Source organism: Gymnoscopelus microlampas (genome assembly GCF_963454915.1).
Source record: "Gymnoscopelus microlampas genome assembly, chromosome: 17".
In the NCBI taxonomy this organism is placed as follows: Eukaryota; Metazoa; Chordata; class Actinopteri; order Myctophiformes; family Myctophidae; genus Gymnoscopelus; species Gymnoscopelus microlampas.
Window position 1 is genome coordinate 26,347,693 of NC_139954.1, and position 24,053 is coordinate 26,371,745.

The following is a 24,053-nucleotide window of genomic DNA, read 5'->3' on the forward strand; positions in this document are numbered from 1 at the left end:
ATAGACTTGTCAACCTAAATGCCATTGTTCTGATGTGTAAATACCCATTATAAAGTGTGACAAAAATTCCTACCGGGTATGTGTTTCTCTGTTGATGTTGTGAAACGATGATGTCAAGCGTGTCATTGCGGCGTGCATTCCGTACAATGTTCAGCCTGGGGCAGCAGTGGATCAGGAGGCAGGCGGGCTGTCTGGGAGTCGGAATGTCTTTTCTTCATGTCTAAGTGTCCTTGAGCAAGACATTGAGGCCACGTTTAGATGACAATGGTCTTTAGAGAAAACGGCAAAGTGCTGTTGCGTTCTCACTTTTTATTTTACAGTGATTGAAAACGCTGCAGTGTGCATGCCAGGTGGCTAGGTGGTGGTGACGCACTGCCAGCTAGTCATGCATGCATAGAACAACTTCCCTTCTACTTCCTATCACAGCCGTTTGTTTACAAACACCAAATGTAGTTGTATTCAACGCATGTTCAGGAGTAGAGACCTCCCTCTGCTCAACCCCTGCTCAACTTGGTAAGGCAATCACCTTACCAAGTTCAGCTGTGCTGCTTATCTTTCAGCCAATCCACGCTGCAATCACCACAGTGTAAATACACCTGCCATTGTATCACCTACCTGTTTGAGTCCACTGCTAGTTATTTCAAATCCCCTCCTCCTCCCCAACCACCCTCCTTTCTCACCAATATTGCTCATCTAACTTTGTTTCTTCTCTTTCCTCCAGGAGCCCCAGGGCGGGGCAGTGTCGGAGCGAAGGCGACAGACCGCTCCTGAGCAGACAGACCGCTCCTGAGCAGAGCAACTGCGGCGGTCGCCTGGCTCCCGAAACTACACCCCCACCCTGAGTCTCGCCCCGCCTCGGGCTCCCCAGAAATACACATACATTTCATTGTGTTCAATAAATGCTGTTTAACTTGAGCAGAAGGTGTGGTCTCTTACTAGTGAATGCATCGTGGTTCCAGGTCATAGACTGTAAAAAGAATGGACAGCGTTATGCCCCTAGACTCTACAGACCGTAAATGAAGCTGTTAGTTCAGCAATTTCAAATCCGCCATCTTTAATATATGCCAAACAACGCGCCGGGAACAGGAACCGGAAAACAATCCCCAAAGATTGTTGTTGTGGTTGGGCCTACTTTATCGTCAATTTTAAAATAAATGGGACCATAATTTAGCAAAACGCATATCATGATGATTGAAAGGAGACCTTAAACTAGCGACTGGAAGCATATAGTATTTATGACCATTTTTATTAAGGTAAGAAAATCTAGTCTAAAGTTTGTCAAAAACCCATCCGCTTGCGTTAAGATAAATTCTTTCTGACACCAAAAAAAAAAGCTCTGAAAGGCTACCCCCACCCCCACCAAGAGACATTGGACTCCTCCTATGCCCCCGCCCCATATTTTACCCCTATGCCTATGCCCCCGCCCCATATTTCACTGTTCTGCTTGTCATAAATACTATGACACTTTGTATGTTTTCTCGTTTACACCTGTAATACAACTTCACTGGAGATGCTGATGGTGCTATTTAGCTATTTGTTGTATTATAATATCTGAATGTGCTCTTCATTAATACATCAAGCGGATAGCTCTGTGATTACACATTCAGAACATGGTTGCTTTACTCTGCAACCACTCTGTGTTACATTGTGCACTGAATGGAGGGTTTTTATGCTGCTGCTGTCAATCTTCAAAAATACTTCCCTTGTGTTTCTTTCATATCATATCCCACACGGCCCACCCCTGGACACCCATCCTCCTGCTCAGAGGTGTCAGACTGGACGCTGGAGGTTACTTTTCAGGAAATGGAAAATAGAATGTGTTCCAATGGATCCAAAGTATGGTTTAGTCACAAGCTCTTGTTGGTTCAATATTTATAAAACCCACAGACACACTCTACAAGCTCACAACGCGTCGCATCCCGACGCTTTGTGAGCTTGTAGATCGGCTATTTTTGCTGCTTTTGAGTGACACTGTAGTATGAAGGACATTAATTTACAGAAAAAGAAATTCCCATCGGGGTCACCACAGCACATCATCTGTTTCCATCTGGTTCTATTCTGTATGCATACACCTAGACCTCTGGGAGATGGATTGCTGAGGTGGAGCGCAGCACCTAGCACAGCCCCCAGTATTTTCCGCACCCAAGCCACGCTACTCATATGCAGAGTTTGCGATACCCGGGATCTAACCCATTACCTTGTGGTCCAAAGGCCAGTACTTTATAGGGATTGTAGGCAAGTTTAGAGATAAAAAAAAGAAAAAAACTGTTGTCAAACACCGCCCCTCCAGCAGTTCGTTTCCCCGACCACCAGGGGGTGACGCAGGGGAGACTTCTAAACGGGCCATGCCGAAAATAGGTTGCTTTATTCGGATGCAATGCGTGTCACTGCCCGCCCCTGCCGGTTCTCTGAATTTTTATTTTTAAATAGGCTCTTTCATGATAAATTGACCACATATATGAAGTTAAACAACTAAATTCTATCCAAACGCTATCTTAAAAGTAAATTCTGTGCCTCAAAAAAGAAGTTTGAGAGCGTTTTAAAACCGGAAGTAAAAAGTTCACACGGACGCACACGGACGCATGTGTGCGTTACTTTACATCCCGGACAAACATAAACAGTAGGGAAAATACAGATTTCAGAAAGAGGACTGTGTTTCAATGCAGGAAAACACCCCAGCATCATTATATAGTGGCTGATAGAGGGGAAAAAATGCAAAATATATATATATAAATATTTTTAAAATGTAGGCTTAATGTTGCCTAGAATCCCTTTAGGCCTAACAGACATACATAACAGAAGCACATGGCTACTGAATATGCAATCAAATGCAAACCATATGCAAACCAGAGACCCGCCCCAAATTATTGATTTATTGACTGTGGATCGTCAGCCAATGGCGTCGCGGTGTATCACCATGTGGTATGGAAATAGCTCCTCTCGGGACCAATGAGACCTGCAGAGAGTGGTCAGCTGATTACCATGGGGAGTTGCCATAGAGGTATAATATAACTAGAGGGCGGATTGCCCTGCCCCAAGCTATTAATTTCAATGAAATTGCTCAGTGGCGTTTTGAAGCACCCGGAAGTCTGCCGGAAGTAGACATATTGGGTGATATTGAGTCGATTAGAGTGGCCATTGAGCAGCCATAGAGTTATGAGCATGCGCACAAACGGGAGATGCACACACAGTAGCATTTTAAGTGCATTCTCAGATTTGACCACCAGGCTTGGCCGCTTCACTGTTCTACCGTGGTTCTGAGGGCCTGGGAGTTGCAGGACTCTTACTCAAAGATATGCCTGAGCAGAACAAGAAAGATAGTGGAAGGACCCCATCACCCCAGAAGACTGTTTCTGTGGCTGTGGTTAGGCAAACGCATAGGCTGCCATAAATCCACCATAGAGGGACAGAGAAAGAGTCATTTCACTATATTGTATAGTATATTTGCATAACTCCTGCTATTTACATAATATTGCAAATGTATTCATCCCTCTGCTGCATGAATGTATATTCTGTATATCTTTGATTCTTTGGTTGCTAATTTCATCAATTAATATTCTCTATGTTCTATATTCTGGTCTCTCCAGGCCCCATGCACCATATCCTGTCTCTGGAGTGGGGCTATTCCCCCTCTAACACTATTGTAACACTAACACTAAACGCTGCTCTCAATCTTGAAAATAATTTATTTTGTTCATATTGATGACTCAGAGTCCCGTAATTATGAATAAAGTACAACTTTATTATTATTTCCTTGGAAAGACATCTACATATCCATGATGCGCTTCATGCTCTGGAACCTCATGCCGCTCATTCCCATCTGATTGAAGTTCCTGTACTCTCCAGGCCTCATGTAGTGCATCCTGCCTCTGTACTGGGGCTGCTCGTACATCAGCCAGTGGCCGTCCATCACGTTGCAGGACTGGCAGTTGTTCATCTGGTAACGGTCCATGATGTTGTCACAGTCATCCATCATCTCGTGACTCTGTCCACCGAAGTTCTCCCTCTCGTAGATCTTCATCCTGAACTGGCCTCTGTGCTGTTTGTGGAAAAGGAAAGGTTTATAGCGATGGACTTTAACTTGAAATTAAGTAGAAATTAAATTATCCAGGAGATTATACAAGATTGTAAGCAAATTCATCCTACCATGGGGATCATGCGGCAGGACCTAATGCAGTCTCTCCATCCAAACATCTGCATGTAGTCAGAGTACTCTCCCCTCCTCATGAAGTGCTGGTTTCCCATGTAGTTGGTGCGGTCGTACACCATGAAGCAGCCGCTCTCCACCCTGCAGGAGTGGCACCTGCTCAGGTAGGAGGACATGTCAGAGCAGTCGCTCATGCATTCATAGGAACGACCCTGGAAGTTCCTGTCCTCGTAGAAGATGATCTGAAATTAAAATAATTAAATGTATTTTAAAAGACTGTTTAAGACATCCTCTTATTGATCAATTATTGTGACTTGAAAATGTATTTAACATGTATTGTTTAAAAAATCTGCCTGTAAGCTCACTGGGCTTACCTTTCCCATGGTCATGGTTGTGGTGTTTTCTCCTCAGAACTGTGTCACTGCTACACTGTTGTCATCTCTGTTTTAACCCTTACTTTTATACCTGACCAAACCCAAAGAATCTGTGGCCCCCATTGTGTAAACCCCTGACCCAGCAACATGGTATAGAGGCCTATAGAGTAGAAGGGTGTTTGTCCCATTTCCATGTGACTGGATCCCCTAGAAGACTTTAGAATAGATGTTTCCATAGAGTAAGTAACAATACATTCTAAGAGACAATTGTCCCTTTAACATAATATTTGAAAACACACTCTGTGGCCTTCTGTGTGTCAAGTGGATCCCTACCTGTGATTATTTCCTAATACATACCCAGTACATACGTACATAATGACAATGAAAATAGCACTTTTCTCTTACTGATGGTCAAATAATGCTACTGTACAGTACCACTCATGTTATGTTGATATTTGCATTGCACTGGTTCAATTGTGATACTGATGTGTTAATCATATTTTAATTTAAAAAACATTGTAATGTCACACACACATTTTACTCGTACTGTAATAACTTTGTTGATGGTGATGGTTTTAATGATGAGGATGGTCATTGTAATGAAATGGTGGAGATGGACCTCTGGGCTTCATAGTAGTAGTAGTAGTGCTATTGCAACACCATGAAGTATTTTTTTCTTTTATTAAAGGGAACTTAATTTAATGATTTAATGTGAGGAGAGACTGAAATGCAGAAAATATGTGATATTATTCATATGGTGTTTACAGCACATCTACTTGCCACAGCCACGACCCCCAAACTATGTTGTCAAACTTTTACTCCTTTGTTTGTCTTTTATTTAAGTATTTAAGTAATCTTTATCTGATGCAATCCTGCTGAATAATTATCTTGTCCCCTCAGGGAGGGGTATTGTTCACTTGTCTGTCTGTCTGTCTGTCTGTCTGTCTGTCTGTCTTTTGGTCATTTGGTTGATTGTGTCTATTCATTGCGATTATGCGATCGCATAATCAGCAAAATGGCGCATAATTATGCGGGGGTAACGTTTTTTCAAAAAGGCTGCATCGCATCGCATAATATGCGCATCGCATCGGATAACATGTGTTTCGCATCGCATATTTCCGCATATTTCGCAACTTTTCGCATATCTTTCGCATATTGCCGCATATTTCACAACTTTCCGCATATTTCGCAAATTCACCGCATAATTGGTAGTGTTCAAAGTGGAGTCAAGTGTATTATGTCAGAATTACATGTTCCACTATAACTCAAAAACTGTTGAGATATAGACATGTTTACTATATTGACCAGTAGAAAATAACATACAATATGGTCATTCATTTGGTAACATGACCTTTGATTGTAAGTGACCATGAAGCACTACTTGTACTGTATTTCCATTAAGCGATGACAAATCTGACAATGTATATTGCTTTCCTATGGCTTTGTATTAAACATTAAGGCTGAAACAACGCATTTACAAATACACAGTAGGCTATGCATGTGATTATTTTTCATAGAGCTGCTTTTTTTATAGAGCTGCTTTTATTAGAGTAGACTCTGCCATCCACTTTAGTTAAAATGATTATTTTAAACAATATATTTACGTATAGTTATAGTATAGTTTTAGTTGTGGTCTGGACGGCCCAGTACAGCTATTAAGGGCTACTGTATATTAAAACAAGTTGAGATGAGTTGAGTTACAATCCCAAATTGTAAAGTCTAGCTGAATTGATCTCAGAGGAAATTCAGCTCACTCATGGCTGACACATTATTATCAATCAAAAAACATAATTGGCATAATATAATATCTGTTTTGATTGAATACTTTATTTAGAAGGTTGCAGAGAAAAAGCACAGGAAGTACAGTTTACAATACAAGGTCAACTAAAATGGATCGCTCATGGAAGCCGCAATGGCTTGTTTCAAATGAGATCCTCATGTACTGAATTCATGGAGACAATAAAATAAATGACAGACAGATATACACTACTATGCAGAACATATACATCATAAACAGTTTAACGGTAAGAAAAACAGCTACTTCCTGAATTTTTGTTGTTGCAAGTAAGAATGTTACGCTACACATACAGAATGAGTAAAGTTACATGTTCAGCATATCCTTCAGTTGAAGTTAATTCACCTGCATGACTTCATTCACCTCTTTTGGGTTATTGCCTTTCTGCTTATTTTCTTCCTCATCATTTTGTCCACCAGGAACCGCCAGGAGGTGGAGATTATGTTTTCGCCCCTGTCCATCTGTGTGTCTCTGAACAGAGCTCTCTAGCACCACCCAACCGATTGGGGTGAAGCTTTGCACACACAGGGCCCTATATTGCGCCCGAGCCTCGCTACTACCCATTATTTGGGGATTTAGCATTGCGCAAGGGGCGTTCCCATGGCTGTGTTGCTATCTTGCGGCACCAGCCTTATCCCTAAAACACCTGCGCTACCCCTTACATTATGCATAGGTGTGGTTTGGGCGTTACATTCATTAAAACAATCAGCGTGCCAGATGCCATTGCCTTTAAGAGCCGTCTGCCCTATGCCTTATATTCATATTTTGGTTTCATAACAATCTGTTGTGATCACTCAGGTTGACATGCCTCACTGATTTCATATGCCAAGTGTGACTAGAGGGTATGAGAACATACAGAGAACTTACGGTACGCAAACACAACTTGTTGAGATATACTTTATTTGGTTGTATAGTGTTCTAAATGTTTGTCATTTATATCACCTCCTTTAGATATCACCACTGCTGATTTGTTTAGGTTGATTTTAGTGTCATTGTTCGATTTGATTATTTGAGCTATCTATTGTTTGTTCATATATTTTGTTTGTCTCTCCCCCACACATACAGAGTCCTGGGTGTATAGTTAACTGAGAGTCCGACGGAGCCGAGTGGAATCTCATTGAAACCTGCCGACTAACACCAGAATGTAACCTGGTGTGGCAAGGAATTAACTCTTAAATAATAAATGTACGACTATCAAGGAAAATAATGAATGAAGAATTTCTATAAATTGGGTTCCCCAAAAACACAGTTTCGAACAATGAGACCTGAGACGTGAGTTTCCCCCAAACACCTGGAAGTTTATTTATAAAATCACAGAAGGTACTGTAATCACATGTATTGTAGGTACAAGGAGACAATATTTATTCAATCCCTAATTAAAATCACAAACCTTAACAAAGTAGGCCTACAGTTACCATTATGTAGTATAATCAGAAACCACAATACATTCTACAGATACAAGCAGAGTCTTCTGGCCAGTGGGCAACAACCATTAACAGGGGCAGCTAAGGTAATACTCAACCCAGCCTAATACCACACAGCAAGAGCGCGCGCGCGCGCACACACACACACACACACACACACACACACACACACACACACACACACACACACACACACACAGCATGCAGAAAAAGGGTGCACGCGATCACGCCAAACAGGAGTAAATTCCTTGCCACACCAGGTTACATGGGGTAAAGACGATGATAACTTCTGTGATCGAGGGTGCACGATTTTAAATAAGGGTTCATTTGATCTCATGGCACTGACTATGCATGAGGTGTCATCCCAATTAGCCAAAGTGAGAGAGAATGCGATAACCGCAAACGACAACTAGAGCAGGCCTAGTCTAGAGACAGAGATCATAGCCTACAAAAAGAGGACGTTCGAAAGGGATTCGGCGGACTACCTACCAGAGAGGCGGCGTCTATGGGTGGCGCTCACCCACTACGGAACAATCGGATGTGCCAACTGCCAACAACAAACACACGAAGAAGACGGAGACAGAACTGGGATGTTGACACGCAATTCATCTTTGTGGGACGTTTCTTTTAAGAATGGACAGTGTACCCCACGAAAGAAGAAATGTATGCGGCAGACGCGGCAAGACTTCCACCGAGGAGTGCGCCCAGGATGGGCAGAGGGAAGACGCACTGAACGTCATCAACCTATCCAGTAAGCCCCTATCTAACACTTACATTTCAGCGCTCAGTAAAGGCCTATCTTTTGTTCCCACATTGCAATGACTGCAATGTCTATAGACTTCTGCAGTTTGAGATAATAAAACAATTTGGAGGCCGTGCGGGCCGGTGCGGCCCATTATACACTGTTTGTCACTTCGCTGAACCCCATGAGGCTGTGGAGGCTCAGAATACAGTGACGACACAAGCACATGTGTGACGGTCAACACCTTACCCAGGGGTGCCGGATTTTGTGCACGGCTAGGGGGGCTGAACCTGACCTCAAGCAGATCTACAAGCTCACAATGCCTCCCTCAAATGTGATTCGTGAGCATTGTAAGCTTGTAGATCTACTATTTTCAAATAGCCGATATGGGCTGAAGTGGTTACTGTTTGTTTTGTAATAATAATCAAAATCTACAAAGTAACTCAAGTTTTCAAATCATTGTAGGCCTAGTGGAGTAAAAGTACAATAATTGCCTCTGAGATGTAGTGGATAGAAGTAAAAGTATTGGAAATTGGAAATACTCCAGTAAAGTAGCTTACAAATGCCTCAAAATTGTACTTAATTACAGTACTTCAGTACATGTACTTAATTACTCACCTCTGTAATTTAATTCATGAATCCCACCTGGTGGCCTATGACATAGGCCCTATGTAACTTGATGAACCTACAGGATTGGGGGGGGGGGGGGGGGGGTTGATGATTAAATTCCTCTGGCCGCTGATTCTCTTTTAGCACTCTGTCTGGGCTCTTGTTCTAGAATCTAGGTGTTAATGCCGCGTTGCGGCTCTCTCACGGGCACACATTTGCACCTTCAGAGCTGCGCCGCGCTATAGTAGGCTAATGGTAATGAAATTGGGCCCCAATATTTGACATTCATGAGGGGGCTGACCAGTTGTGCATGGGGCTTTGGTCCCGAAGCCCCCACCCTATCGGCACCTATGACCTTACCTACTACACACCACCACAAGAGCACCGACCCTGTTTAGAGGTAAATCTACATTTATTCCACCCAAATGTAGAGGGGAGGGGGTCACGTCATGACATTCACTGTCAGTTTTGGTGTAGCTCTGAAGTGTATGTAACCAAATGGACTCCTCGGAATTGAATTAACTAACTATAGACCAATTATTTGTTTACTAACATTGAGACTGGATGCACAGGTGATTGTTTCATGCAATCAATTCTCAACAGTTGTTTTGGGGTGCGCTGGTTTCAGCGCACCCCAACCCCCTCTTGTGTGTTGGCTAGTGAGGCGCGTCCTAGCGAGACCTGACAGAATGGGTTTCATTTGGAGCCAGTATGACGTTTGGAGCCAGTGTACCGTCGTCTGTTAAGGGGTCTATAAGCACTACAGCTCTGGATAAAGAACAGATTTTAAATGTTTAAGTAATTTTCAGACTTTCTATTTAAGGGAAATTCAAGCTTATAGTGAAAGTTAGAAGAACTACATGAAACATTGCATTTCAATAAACATCGCTTAGTAATCAGGAAGTCAGAATAAATAGTGAAAATATTAGATTATATATTATACACATAGAGCTCTTCATGGGTTCAAAATGACGGACCCAAACCCTAATGGACCCCTGAAATTGGTTCCGATATCCGAGTGGAGCCGACTTAAAAAAAAGAAGGACGCACCGGATGGCACCCACTGTTTTATGGACCCGACAAACCTAAAACGCTGTTCTAACACAGTAGGCGAGATGTCAGCTATATCATATGAAATCCAGCCTAACTGTAGCAGCCTACAATAACAGACATTGCCAATGACATTAAATTGCATGTTTTCACCTCGATTAATAAGGAATCCATGATCACACATGCCACGGTTTGTGCGTGTGCTCTCACTTTAACTGATGGGGGAACAACTTTGTTCCCCCATATTGCTGCAGGCAATAATCATCCCTGGTCAGTCAGTCTATCATAGCAGCACTTGATTCTAGCAGCCCGAGCCCTCCTTATTTCACACCTACAGCCAGTTTACAAAGAACAACGATGTGTTGTCTTGTGTATTAGCTTGTCTGTCACCTAGTTGATCGAGTTGAGAGAGCAACTGCACGTAGCCAGTAACAGAGCGGTCATGGCGGTGAGAGGCAAGCATGCAGCCATCATGGACGCCATCTTGAAAATGACGCCTATCAGAAGTTAGATTTTCCTAGATTTTTAATACAATATGACATTTAGCATGTCCAATAGTAACAGAGTCCATTGAAAAATATTTTGTATCAATTATTTGGGGGTTTATATACTGACCCGACTAATATTGGAGTTTCTGCAAACAGACCACTAGGGGGCCAGCCGAACTTGTTTGTGATGTTTTTTGTAAACCTTATGCCCATATCTAACACCATGCCAAAAATCTAAAAACAATTCCCAGCTATACAGATTCTCACGCAAAATGTGTGTATTTCTTACAGAAAACGCTATATATCATAACCACAAGATCCAATCTTACCCCAAATGTGAATCGGATGTTGAGGGGCATCCATAGTGCACACCTCCAAAACAGCTTTCACTTCTGTCCATAGGGCATGCCACAAACGCCAACAGTTGCACCGTCTGTTGTACAAACGTCCCTAGTATCCTGATTGCTGCAACCCATGACTGACAAAGCCCTGGGTAGGAGAGCAGGCATGGCGAACATCTGCTTTCAGAGAAGTGCACCTTTCTAGTTTATTAATCTACTGAGCAGATTGCTTTCTAATTAGTACTTGTTTTAATCATTGAAAGTTTTCTTTATCGGTACTACTCATCAGTTTGTTCTGGGAATTAGCCACAGTGGATAGATTAGTTTGAAATAATTATAGCAAGACCAGATTTTAGAAAATCTTGTAATCATTTATTGATGTTTAGATTTAGCACATGTCCATGATGTGCTTCATGCTCATGAACCTCATGCTGCTCATTCCCATCTCATTGAAGCTTCCATATAGAGCACTGCATCGGGAGTGGGATCCCGCGGTACCCGCAGGACCCAACGCAAATCTTGCGGGCGCGGGCGGTATTTAAACACACGCATTATTGTCTCCGCCAGGAGACATTGTTTTCACTTTCCACATGTCAAGCTAACATTGGTCAAGCCTCACGTGACACGTGACAATACGGTGAAATAGTGTGATCTGATTGGCTAGTGACGTATAGCGGCCTATAAATACATGTGTCACTTTGAAAGAGTCTTAGCCTCTTTCAAAGTGAGGTAAGACAGGAATAATCACACTTACACAGACAGGACAGATAGGACACTTACATAGGACACTTACATAGACAGGACGGATAGGACACTTATACAGACAGGACGGATAGGACACTTATACAGACAGAACGGATAGGACACTTATACAGACAGGACGGATAGGACACTTATACAGACAGGACGGATAGGACACTTATACAGACGGATAGGACACTTGTGTCATGTTACTATGACACCGTAGCATGTTCTATTTTTTGTAAGAATTAGAACATAAGAAGTAGAACATTCCCAACATTCCCAAGTCTGCTGGCGGAGACTTGTGCTCCGAGGAGCACTTTTTCTAGTATAATATTGTTGCTGTCCTTATATGGCCGTGACACGGTGGCCTCTCTTTCTATCTCTCGCGCTCTCATTCTTTTTCTGTATGTAATGTTTTTCGATCTCAATGGAAATATTGCGGGTTTTAGCGCATCATCCCGCGGGTTCATTTGGTCATTTAATGTTAACCAGCGGGATGATGCGGTAGCCTACTACATCTTTCAACATCCCGCGGGTTCCCGGCGGGATGATGCGGTACTACATCTTTCATCGCCCCGCGGCTTCATTTTATCATTTAATGATGAAATTAACCCGCGGGATGATGCGGGAGTAAATGTTAAATGAACCCGTGGGATGACGCGGGACAGAATGGGATTTAATTTTTTATTGCGAGAGGGAGCGGCGGTCAGTAATTAACTGCGGGCGGTCAGAAAAAAAGTCAATGCGGGAACGTGCGGGAGTGGTCAAAAAACCAACGGGAGCAGGCGGGAGCGGGATTAAGAAAATACTCCCGCGCAGGGCTCTACTTCCATACTCTCCAGGCCTCATGGAATGTCTCTCTATTCCCCCTCTAACACTATAGAGTACAGAAGTCCTGACGTCACTCGTTCATCCCCAGGTTCGTAAAGTAATTTAGCTATGGAGAATAAATTGGGTCATCTTAGAATCGTCTCATATAAGAATTGTGGTCCAAAAATAAACAAACTGTCTCGGCGATATTGTCAGGGAGGAGTTTCTGTATCGTTTATGATAGTCAGTCACTTATATTTGATACAGTCTGTTTCTGGCGAAAATATAACTAATTCATTATCGTTTTCTCACCGTCAGTTGATGCTTCATATCCATAAGAGTAAAACCGCCAGGGTCATTTGTTTTATTTTTGGAACACAGTTCTTATTTGACGCGATATTAAAGACGTCTATGGGGATATTCAGAATGGGGGTGGAAAACCGCGAACCAGGTAGACAAACTAGGATGTGTAAATTACGTCAGACTTCGGTGCTCTATTGTGGAAAACACTGCTCTCAATCTTAAAAATATTTTCTTTTGTTCATATTGATGACTCAGAATCACATAATTATGAATAAATTACAACTTTATTTTCTAATATTTAACAATTAGTTCCTTGGAAAGACATCTACATATCCATGATGCGCTTCATGCTCTGGAACCTCATGCCGCTCATTCCCATCTGATTGAAGCTCCTGTACTCTCCAGGCCTCATGTAGTGCATCCTGCCTCTGTAGTGGGGCTGCTCGTACATCAGCCAGTGGCCGTCCATCACGTTGCAGGACTGGCAGTTGTTCATCTGGTAACGGTCCATGATGGAGTCACAGTCATCCATCAGCTCGTGACTCTGTCCACCGAAGTTCTCCCTCTCGTAGATCTTCATCCTGAACTGGCCTCTGTGCTGTTTGAAGACAACAGAAACAGACATGAATACCCTTAAAAATAAAACTGCAATATGCATCTTCCTTGTACCTGTTGTGACTATGAAAGCAGCTACTTTATACGTACCATGGGGATCATACGGCAGGACCTGATGCCGCCGCTCCATCCCCACATGCTCATGTAGTCAGAGTACTCTCCCCTCCTCATGAAGTACTGGTTTCCCATGTAGTTGGGGCGGTCGTAGGCCATGAAGCAGCCGGTCTCGACCCTGCAGGAGTGGCACCTGCTCAGGTAGGTGGAGAAGTCAGAGCAGTCGCTCATGCACTCATAAGAGCGACCCTGGAAGTTCCTGTCCTCGTAGAAGATGACCTGAAAACAAACATAAGGGAATGTCAACTAGAAAGGCACATACTGAATCAAAATATACCGTATATTCATCACTTGTCAGTTATCTGTTGGCACAATCAATCAATGTTAATCTTTTATATTCAGTATTTATTTCCTCCTGTACTACATAATATTTCTTACCTTGCCCATGTTGATGGTTGTCGTGTTTTCTCAGAGCTATCAGAGAACTGTTGGTGAACTGATACTGTACCTGTTTTAGCCCTTTACCTTTATACAGTGTGCCCCCTATTGTTTAAATTCCTGACCCAGCAACATGCTATAGAAGCGTATAGACTGTTTAGGTGCTTGCTCACTATGTACTGTAACACAGTCAAATCCCTTTCTGGATAGAATTTTCCACTGACAAGAATAAAATTGAGAGAAAGCTCATTTATCTGAAAATGTTGTATTTCTATTTGTATTTTTTATTATATTGATATTATTATATTTATCTTTTGGATTATATACAGTACACATAGTTTGTCATAGTTTGTGTGTGTGTGTGTGTGTGTGTGTGTGTGTGTGTGTGTGTGTGTGTGTGCGTGTGCGTGTGCGTGTGCCTGTGTGTATGTAAATAATTGTTTTTATTTTATTCTTGATATATATGATATATTATGCACTTCAGTATCTCTGCAGTTTAATCAACTGGGACACTTTCACTCTCAACCACATTTCAATGAACACCATTAATGAACACCACAATGCAAGGTAAATATGCCGGATTTAGCAATAATTCTAATTTCCATCCGTATAGTCCCCATACAGAAAACAAGCAACATTACAAAAAGAGCACATATAAACAAATTAATATGTTAATATTAATAATATTAATCTGACATTTTTTATGAACTGAACTGAACTGAACTGAACACAGGCACACAACTAAGTAAAGCTCATTTCATATTTGTTCAGTGCAGACTACTGCTAATCGTCTATTTTCCTTATTGGATCTGCACACCCATATGAAAGCTCACAACAGGCCTACCCCAACACAACGTGATTTACAGACATACAGATGTACATAGATTTTGTGCATTTATTGTAAGATTGTATGTCAGATTAGCATTCAATAATTTGCAGAGTTGTTAGAGTTATGCATATTCTTACTGAGGTTAGGATTAAGGTTAGGGTTAGACATGGTTTTACTAAAACGTGCCCAGTCTTCCCCCGTAAAGTGCCCAGTCTTCCGGAAGAGTGCCCACTCTTCTTGACCCAGGCACGGCCTAGGGGGTGCCCATGTCTAAGTTTTTTTTTGTTTTAATTTTTATCCCACTATTTTGTAACCCCTATTTTTTACACCCAATGCCAATTATCTATGTAATCCTGGCCACTACCTTCCCTCTGCCAACCTAGGGAGGCCAGGGCCGAGCTCATGCCTACTTCAATGCACGAGAGCCAACTGACCTTCTTATCACCTGACAGGGGAGAGTTTCCCTGGTTGGACGTAACTCGTAGAAGGAACACGTTATTCCAACCAGTTCCTTTCCCCTCCATCAGGCGCCCCGGCTGGCCAGGGGGAGGCAGTATAGTGACCAGGATTACTGCATGTTTTTGTGAGGGTACCTACCCTAGGAGACACGGGGAGAACATGCAAACTCCACACAGAAAGGCCCTTTCGCCAACCCCACCTAGGGTATGGGCACTGATGACGCGGAGGAGAGAACAGCGCCCACAGCGTCCCCTGCGGGAATCGAACCCAGGACCTTCTAGTCTATGGTTGACCGTTAATGGCCCCACCCTCCACTGTTATTGTGGAAATGATGCAGTCGAAACACTTGGCCTGTTTTGCACGCACGCACTAAATATAGCTGCAAGCAGTGATACAGGGGCCAAGGAATAAAAGGCAAAAAGCAATATGCAATAATAGCACAATAAGCCATAGAAACAGAATAGATTGAACTTGAGACAAAGCAGCCCATGCAATTAACAAATGAGCATTCTGAACAGCTGAGCAGAGTGCTGAGGGGTTGTGGATATTGTAATATATCTCTGTATTGTGTTGCTTATAATGCAGATTTCAAACTCGTGTCACAAATTCTGTTATGACAAAAGTTTGCAATTTATTTTACTTCATCTTTCTAGACAACACAGATGGATTGTAAGTATTCTAATTAGGCTTATACATTTTGTCACCATGGTGACAATATGTGGTTAGTCTGCTTCATATTCCGACTGTGGATATCGGTGTTGCCCTTCTACCACTGTAAGAAGTCAACTTTAAGCCCGACATATGAAATAAGCTACGTACTGTAGCGCTGCCATTTTGTTTTCACAGGTCAATATTGTAGGTCAGGATGCGGATAATAATAATAATAGCACTCAGGGGTTAAGGAACTCACTCATGGACACCTCAACCCATGGCCATAGACTGAAATCGAACTCTTGACCTTCGGACTCACAGCCTGCCACACTACCAATAGAGCTAGAGCTTTGGCCACCCTGATGGTGTCTGTTGATGACCATTAAGTCTTGCCTTATGCCATGAACCAGGCCCCTGTTTCACTAACACTTCTCTAGATCAGTGGTTCACAAACCTTTTAGCTCGAGACCCAAAAGAGAAATTTGATGTCTCCCAGGGACACAAAAAAGTGAAAATAGCCAATTTACAAGTTCACAACGTGTTGTTAACCCGGAAAGTTGTGAGATTGTAGATCATATTTTGTTGTTTCCACAACAAAATATGTCATAGGCCTACATAGAAAATAACTACTCTCAAAAAAGCATTTCACTGCAATGCAATTTAAATGAAGCCTGCATGAGTTGAGGCTCGAACAAGAGACCTTGTGACTTAAAGGTACACACTTTACCGACTGAGCCATTAGAACCACAGACTTTAGATTGAGAGAAAGATTGAGAACAGCCAGATGTTTTAATTTTACATTTTTATGAAGCTGTATACCCTCTACAATATTCATTGGATCTACAATATTCGGCGGAGCTTACTGGCCAAAGAGACAGATGTGTTCCTCATGAGTCAAGGCACATGTTTAAGCAAGTTCCATGGCTGGTGTTCAAACTAGGCATGCCCGTTTAAAGTTTGCATTTTCATACGATTGCTATAGCACCCCCCTTTGGCCAATTGGAGTAAGATTGGTTTCAGTGATATTTGGAATGACCCTCTACCATACTGCAAAGTTTCATAAAAATGTGACTGCATTTATGTGTTAGGGACAGAAGAATAATTTTCATAAAACTGCAATTTTCATTGGCTCATAAAAACTTCATTTCTTAACTTAAAAATAAAAACCGAACATTTTCTTTAGATATTGGTCCTCATGTGTAAAAGGTTTCGTATACATCGCTCAAAAATCCCAGGAGGAGATAGATTTTAACTGTTTTTCATATAATTCAAAATGGTGGGAGATCTAAGGGTCAGAGGTCATTGTGACCGCTGTAATAGTTGTTTGTCATGAGGATACGCATATTGGCCAATGATTGTGAATTTCATTTCTACATAGGTTTTCATGACCCTCTACTACTGCCAAGTTTCGTAAAAAAACAACTGCATTTGGTCTGGAGCGGCGAGATCTAGATCAAAAGTCAGACCGGTATAGTTGTTCGTCATGAGATGCATATGTGTATTGAAGTTGCATGGCTATAGCACAAACAGGGCATGAGTTACACCTGTTAAAGGTTTTTGCATTCAATTGATTGAATTGAAAAATGCAACTAGCCGATCTACATCAACACGTTGTGAGCTTAGATCGGCTGTTTGAACTATTTTAATATGTTTTTCAAAATAGTAAAACATGGCAAAAGAGTTTAGGGATAAGGAGTACACTGATGCTGAGGCGACATGCAAGATAGGGCCGTGCATAGGAAAGATTCCTTGATTAGAACTGACTCTCGTTTGATAAGCTGATTCAAATTCAGATAATAAAAAAAAAAGTAACCCCAAACCTAGTACCTTTTTATGTGTACTCAATATAACAACATTGTATATATACAATTTCCTATTGAATAACGAGCTTAGAGTAACACATCAAATATCAACTAGAAAAAGTGACCTGTGCTCCTCGGAGCACAGGTCTCCGCCAGGTCAGGTAGGTTACTGTGGCCTCCTGGTGGCACTATAATAAGCCAATGTGAAAAGGGGGGCCATTTCTTCTTAGGCCTTGCAGGGCAATCGAACACTGCATTCATGATTTGAGGCATTTTGTTCCAAAAATGTGTTTCGCTAAATTAGACCTGCTGGTGGCGCTATAAAAGGCCAATGTGAAAAGGGTGGCATTTCTTCCTCGACCTAGTGGGAATGTCACAGAAATCACACATTGCGTTCATGATTTGAGGCATTTTGTTCAAACGGACCTATCCAGCAAACTTTGGAAGCCACTGTTGGCCAATTAGGATGGAATATGAAATATCGGACACTTCCATCTTTATCACATGACTATAGAGATACTGTGTACCGATTCGTGTGATTTTTGGACAGAATGTGAAGGAGCAATAGCAAAAAAGTAGTTTTACAAAAGTCAGCCTCCTGGTGGCGCTCTAAAAGGCAGATGTAAAAAATGCAGGGCAAAGGTTTTTCCTTGGCCTCTAGGGAGATTGCGTGCAAAGTTTCACGCAGATCGGTGCAGTTATAGGTAAAAACGCAAATCGGCCTGTTATAGCGCCACCATGAGGCTGATTTAAACATTTTCTAGTGGCATTTCTTCCTCGGCCTAGTGGGAATGTGCGTGCACAATTTCTCGGAAATCGCATGTTGCGTTGATGATTTGAGGCATTTTGTTCAAAACAAACCAATCCTGCAAACTTTAGAAGCCAATCTTAGCCAATCAGGATGGAATCAGGGGTCGCGCTAGGATTTTAATCTGCCGGTCCCAATGTCCGGAAGGATTCAAATTTATCGGACATCTGACAAAAATAACGGTCATAATTATTTGTATGCATTAATGACAAGCAGGTGCGTAAATACAGCATAACAATTAGGCCTACAGCATTATATTTTGGATTGAGCTATTTGAACATGAACCATCATAATATACACATTTTATATAGCAGGGTCATCTTACACAAATACATTAATTACCTACATTACCATTTGCGCATGCTGCGTGCGTAATGGTTTCTCAATAATCAATTGCGTTTGTATGCATTTTCTAATCAAAGGGCACTGCACAAAATTGGGCATTTCAGATGAATCCTTCATAACGTGGCTCAGCTGACTTGTTAGGGCAATAAATATAGACCACTACTCACTCATAGGAGGTTATACTGTATAATTAGACAGTGGATGCGGTCCGTGCGTCTAGTTGGGACAGCCGTGGGAAAGTTGATGAGTTGTGAGAATCTTGTCGTCTCCTCATAGAGCTATTCAGTTCAAAGTGGTAACGTATTAACGTGTCCACCTCATCCTACTATAATTCTAGTAACCTCACGGTGGTGGCGGCGGTGTCTTGGTTCGGGGGACTCTTGATCAAACTGCGCATGCGTCGTTGCCAGGTTTCGCGAGAGAAACAAGCAGCAAGGTCTATGAAAACGAGGCCAAACCAAACGAACCCTATACCACCAACATTGCCCCTACAGCGCTTACAGTACGCCGACATGGCAACACCGACACCCCGCCCACTCTCTCAGCACAATTCTTTCTGTGGAAAGTAAACACACCAGACGGACCCGGGGCGGGCGAGTAACATGCCTACGCCATTCTCCGTGCTTATATATATGGGATGCGCGCGGGGGAGAAACCGCGCGACAGGACGTGCATTAACCCCAACTTTGCAACTACTTTCACCTGCGCCTTTCACCGGGTATGGTCTAGTAGAGTTAAAAATAGGTCCACGATTATGATTAACGTCATGTTTCACCTCAATGCCATAGTTGCAGTAGCCTATAACTGTTGTGAAGAGTATTTACGCATCTGTGTTAGATTTCATCTTCAACCTGCACTGTTGTTAAACTGTAGGGCAACTTGCCAACTTTACTCACAAGTGCCATTGTATTAGCCTAGTATCTGTGACATATTCTAACTAGTAATGATACAACTTGTGTGTAGCCTCGGAAACCCATGCCTTTTTTTTTGTTTCAAAAGAAAAAAAGCCTGGGAGAACCTTGCAGGAACGCTGGTATTAGGACCTTGTTATCTCCTAACCAATCAGAGTGCTCCAAACCCAGGCGCTGGAATCCAGCGCCTGGGTTTGGCTCCGCCCTTCAAGACCATCGATTGGGCTCGTTCTTTCAGTCTAACTTGTGTGTGACTGGCTGTTAAATACACAACTTTATATAATGTAACTTGTAACCGGACCGCGGACTGCCGAGTCCGCTGGCTACGCAGCAGCAGCAACAACTAGCTCTCTTCTTTTTCCTGTTGTACCTTCACAATAAAGTGTCTCCTATTTACCGCCCAATGCAGCCCATTTTACACTGGTTATTATTAACAGGAAATAGGTGTAACCTAACAGCGTGTGACAAACTCTTTTCTTTCTACGTCTAGTACGTCTCTCTCTCTCTCTCTCTCTCCCAGAAACACACGCACGCTGTTAAGAGAGAGAGAGAGAGAAAGAGCGAGCGAGCGAGAGAGAGAGAGAGAGAGAGAGCGAGCTTGCAAAGCAGAGGATTTGAAATGTGCCTAATTTTGCGGTGATAATTAATGAACAGCCGTGTCATTATCAACCGGTCAGGATGTCCGGAGAGATTAATTTTTTCCGGTCTTTGTCATAAAAAAACGGTCAAAACCGGCAATTATCGGACTAACGCGACCTCTGGATGGAATATGGAAAATCGGACAGATCCGTGTTGATAACATGACTATAGAGATACTGTGTACCGTGTTTGCGTGATGTTTGGATACAATCTGCAGGAGTAATATAAAACAAAATGTTTTGCACAAATCTGCCTCCTGGTGGCGCTATAACAGGTCTATGTGAAAAACCCGGGGCAGAGGTTCTGAATAGGCATCCAGGGAGTGTGTGCACTGTGCACAGTTTCGCAGCGAGCGGGCCAACGGTGCTGGAGATTAGCTGGTAACAGACAGATGGACACGCGGACGGACGGACGGACGGACGGACGGACAGGGTGCAAAATATACTCTCTCGCCATGCCTTTCGGCCTGGTGGAGACAATAAACTGAAGTTACCCTGAAATAATGAGACTATAAGAAACAGGGGCTGAGGGCATATCTGCTTGGCTGGGTTGCCTAGTCAGGGCTGTGTAAGTTGTCGGTTACTTACAGCCGCTAGGATCCAAGGAAGTTGTGTCGGGGGGATTACATTTATATGATATTTGGCAAGTTTTCACATTTGTGGCACAGAAGTGGCAGAAGTGAAAGTGAAAGTGAAAGTGCACTTCCTGGTTCCACTGCAAAATACTCAATGCATTTTTCCCATTGACATTTCCAAAAATATTTATATAAATTATTTTAAGCCTAGAATCAAGCTATCCAGGGTCCTGGTGAATCATGACCCTAAAACGCTTGATTCTGTGAAAAAACTTTTTTGAAAACGGCAAAACAAAGGGTATTTATTAAATATACTAGTATATCATATCATTAAATATAAAATAAAAAAAATCACAGAAAAAAATGTTTAATGGTCATGATTCACCAGGACCCTGGATGGCTTGATTCTAGGCTATTCTAGGATATAAATATTTTTGGAAATGTCAATGGGAAAAATGCATTGAGTATTTTGCAGTGGAACCCGGAAGTGGCCGCAACTGCGATGCCCTATAGAGGCCCCTCAACATGCAGAGAGTATGTTTTGCATCCTGTGGACAGCTAATCTCCGGCACTGTTGCCTTGATTGCAGCGAAACTGTGCACACACAAGCCAAGGAAGAAATGCCACTTGAATTTTTTATAATTATATAATTATAACTATAACAGGCCAATTCATGTTTTTACCTACAGTACAGTATAACTGCACCGATCTGTGTAAAACTTTGTATGTGCACTCCCTAGAGGCCAAGGAAAAACCTTTGACCTGCATTTTTCACATCTGCCTTATATAGCGCCACCAGGAGGCAGACTTATTTAAAACACATTTTTGGATATTACTAGTTCAGATTTTATCCAAATTTCACGCAAATCGGTACACATGACCTCTACAGTCATGTGATCAAGACGAATCTGTTTGATTTTTCATATTCCAACCTGATTGGCTAAGATTGACATCTTAACTTCGCAGGAGTGGCCCGTTTTTAACAAAATGCCGCAGGTCCGATTATGGTGGAACTTTGCACGCACATTTGCACTACGTTGTGGAACAAATGCCACCCTTTCAACATTGCCCTATTAGCCTAGTACCACCAGGAGGCCGATTTTTGCAAAACATTTTTTACACATACAAATGTTGTCCAAACATTACGCAAATCGGTACATATTATCTCTTTAGTCAAATGATCAAGATGGATCCGTCCGATCTGTCCGATTTTTCACAGTCCAGCCTGATTGGCGAATTCCGAACATTGCTGGCCCACTAACCTACCTGACCTGGTGGATGTTTCTTTTTTGCTTTTTAAGACATAGGCCCCTCCCACACATTTTGGAAGCCAATTACAGTCTGATATTTCAAAACCCTGTTTGATGCTCTTTGTCACATGACTCCTGAGATCCTTAATGAGATCCCTAATTTGGTGGAAAACCATATTTCTGCAACAAACAGTGACATTTGTTGCACCTCTGATTAATCTTTTGACCTTCAATGTGTGATTCATATTTGGAAGGCAATCATATAGCCAATTTGAGTGGAATGTCTTACTTGTCCTACTGGCAGCATGCATGAAATGTTTGACGCTGATCAGTTCAGCTGTTTTCAAGATTAGTCACACACAGTCAAAAACACAGATACACAAACAAGGGCGATAACATCATCTCTGCCTCCTGGACTTCCGGCCTGACAGAGATAATGACTAATTACTAATGAGACGTTGTATTATATCATTACTGTATGTGGGTATATAAACTGTATAATAAAATAATGAGCAAAATAAATCTGATAAAATGTCATTAATGCCTAATAATCTAATACTGTTAGATACTGTTAAAATACTGTTAAAAATGTTGCTCTCAATCTTATAGTTCAACGTAATCATTTATATTGATGACTCAGAGTCCCATCCTTATTAATAAATTCCAACTTTATTTTCTAATATTTAACAATTAGTTCCTTGGAAAGACATCTACATATCCATGATGCGCTTCATGCTCATGAACTTCATGCCGCTCATTCCCATCTGATTGAAGTTCCTGTACTCTCCAGGCCTCATGTAGTGCATCCTGCCTCTGTAGTGGGCCTGCTCGTACATCAGCCAGTGGCCGTCCATCACGTTGCAGGACTGGCAGTTGTTCATCTGGTAACGGTCCATGATGTTGTCACAGTCATCCATCATCTCGTGACTCTGTCCACCGAAGTTCTCCCTCTCGTAGATCTTCATCCTGAACTGACCTCTGTGCTGTTTGTGGAAAAGGAACGGTTTATAGCGATGGACTTTAATTTGAAATTAAGTAGAAATTAAATGATCCAGGAGATTATACAAGATTATAAGCACATTCATCCTACCATGGGGATCATGCGGCAGGACCTAATGCAGTCTCTCCATCCAAACATCTGCATGTAGTCAGAGTACTCTCCCCTCCTCATGAAGTGCTGGTTTCCCATGTAGTTGGGGCGGTCGTACACCATGAAGCAGCCGCTCTCCACCCTGCAGGAGTGGCACCTGCTCAGGTAGGAGGACATGTCAGCGAAGTCATTCATGCACTCATAGGAACGACCCTGGAAGTTCCTGTCCTCGTAGAAGATGATCTGAAAACACATAATGGTACATTTTTTATGAGCTCTGAGATGCTATAGAAGCATACTATTTACTGTGTTGTATTGCTATTGTTATGAAACTAAATGCTTGATATTGGATACATTTAGCTGAAAGTTAGGAAGTTTTACAATGTGTTATGAAAGTGCTTTGGCGCCTACTGTACCTTTCCCATGGTCATGATTGCTGGTTCTTGCTCAGGACTGAGTTGTCACTGCTCTGGTTTGCTGTCCATTTTAACCCTTACTTTTATACTAGCCCAAAGCCAAAGAGTAGTAGGGGCCTCTATTGTGTAAATCCCCTGACCCAGCACATGACATACATACCTATTGAGCACTATAGATGATGTGTGGTACAGTTTCATGTGTACATATTGTTTCCTAACATAAAGAGGTAAAAAGAAGCTTCCACACATCCTCTGTACTGTACATGGTGAGGTATTTCATTGGGTATTTTACTGTATTTCAGTGCAAAACCATGATGACAGATTTACTACATTTGACTGAACGCC

The 24,053-nt window shown here is 42.2% G+C and overlaps 2 protein-coding genes across 2 annotated transcripts; both read right to left on the reverse strand.

The window, feature by feature from the left end:
- Positions 1–3,766: 3,766 nt before the first annotated feature.
- LOC311064123 (gamma-crystallin M3-like) lies at positions 3,767–4,536 on the reverse strand (the record flags this gene model as incomplete). The annotated part of the gene is made up of 3 exons (XM_084083889.1): positions 3,767–4,039; positions 4,147–4,389; positions 4,522–4,536. The coding sequence occupies 3 exons, from the start codon at positions 4,534–4,536 to the stop codon at positions 3,767–3,769; spliced, it is 531 nt and encodes a 176-aa protein (XP_083940015.1).
- An 8,616-nt stretch (positions 4,537–13,152) lies between these two features.
- On the reverse strand, positions 13,153–23,547 carry LOC311064383 (uncharacterized protein; the record flags this gene model as incomplete). Its single annotated transcript, XM_084084214.1, has 5 exons — positions 13,153–13,425; positions 13,533–13,775; positions 14,768–14,774; positions 22,917–23,185; positions 23,293–23,547. The coding sequence occupies 5 exons, from the start codon at positions 23,545–23,547 to the stop codon at positions 13,153–13,155; spliced, it is 1,047 nt and encodes a 348-aa protein (XP_083940340.1).
- Between the last annotated feature and the right edge of the window lie 506 nt (positions 23,548–24,053).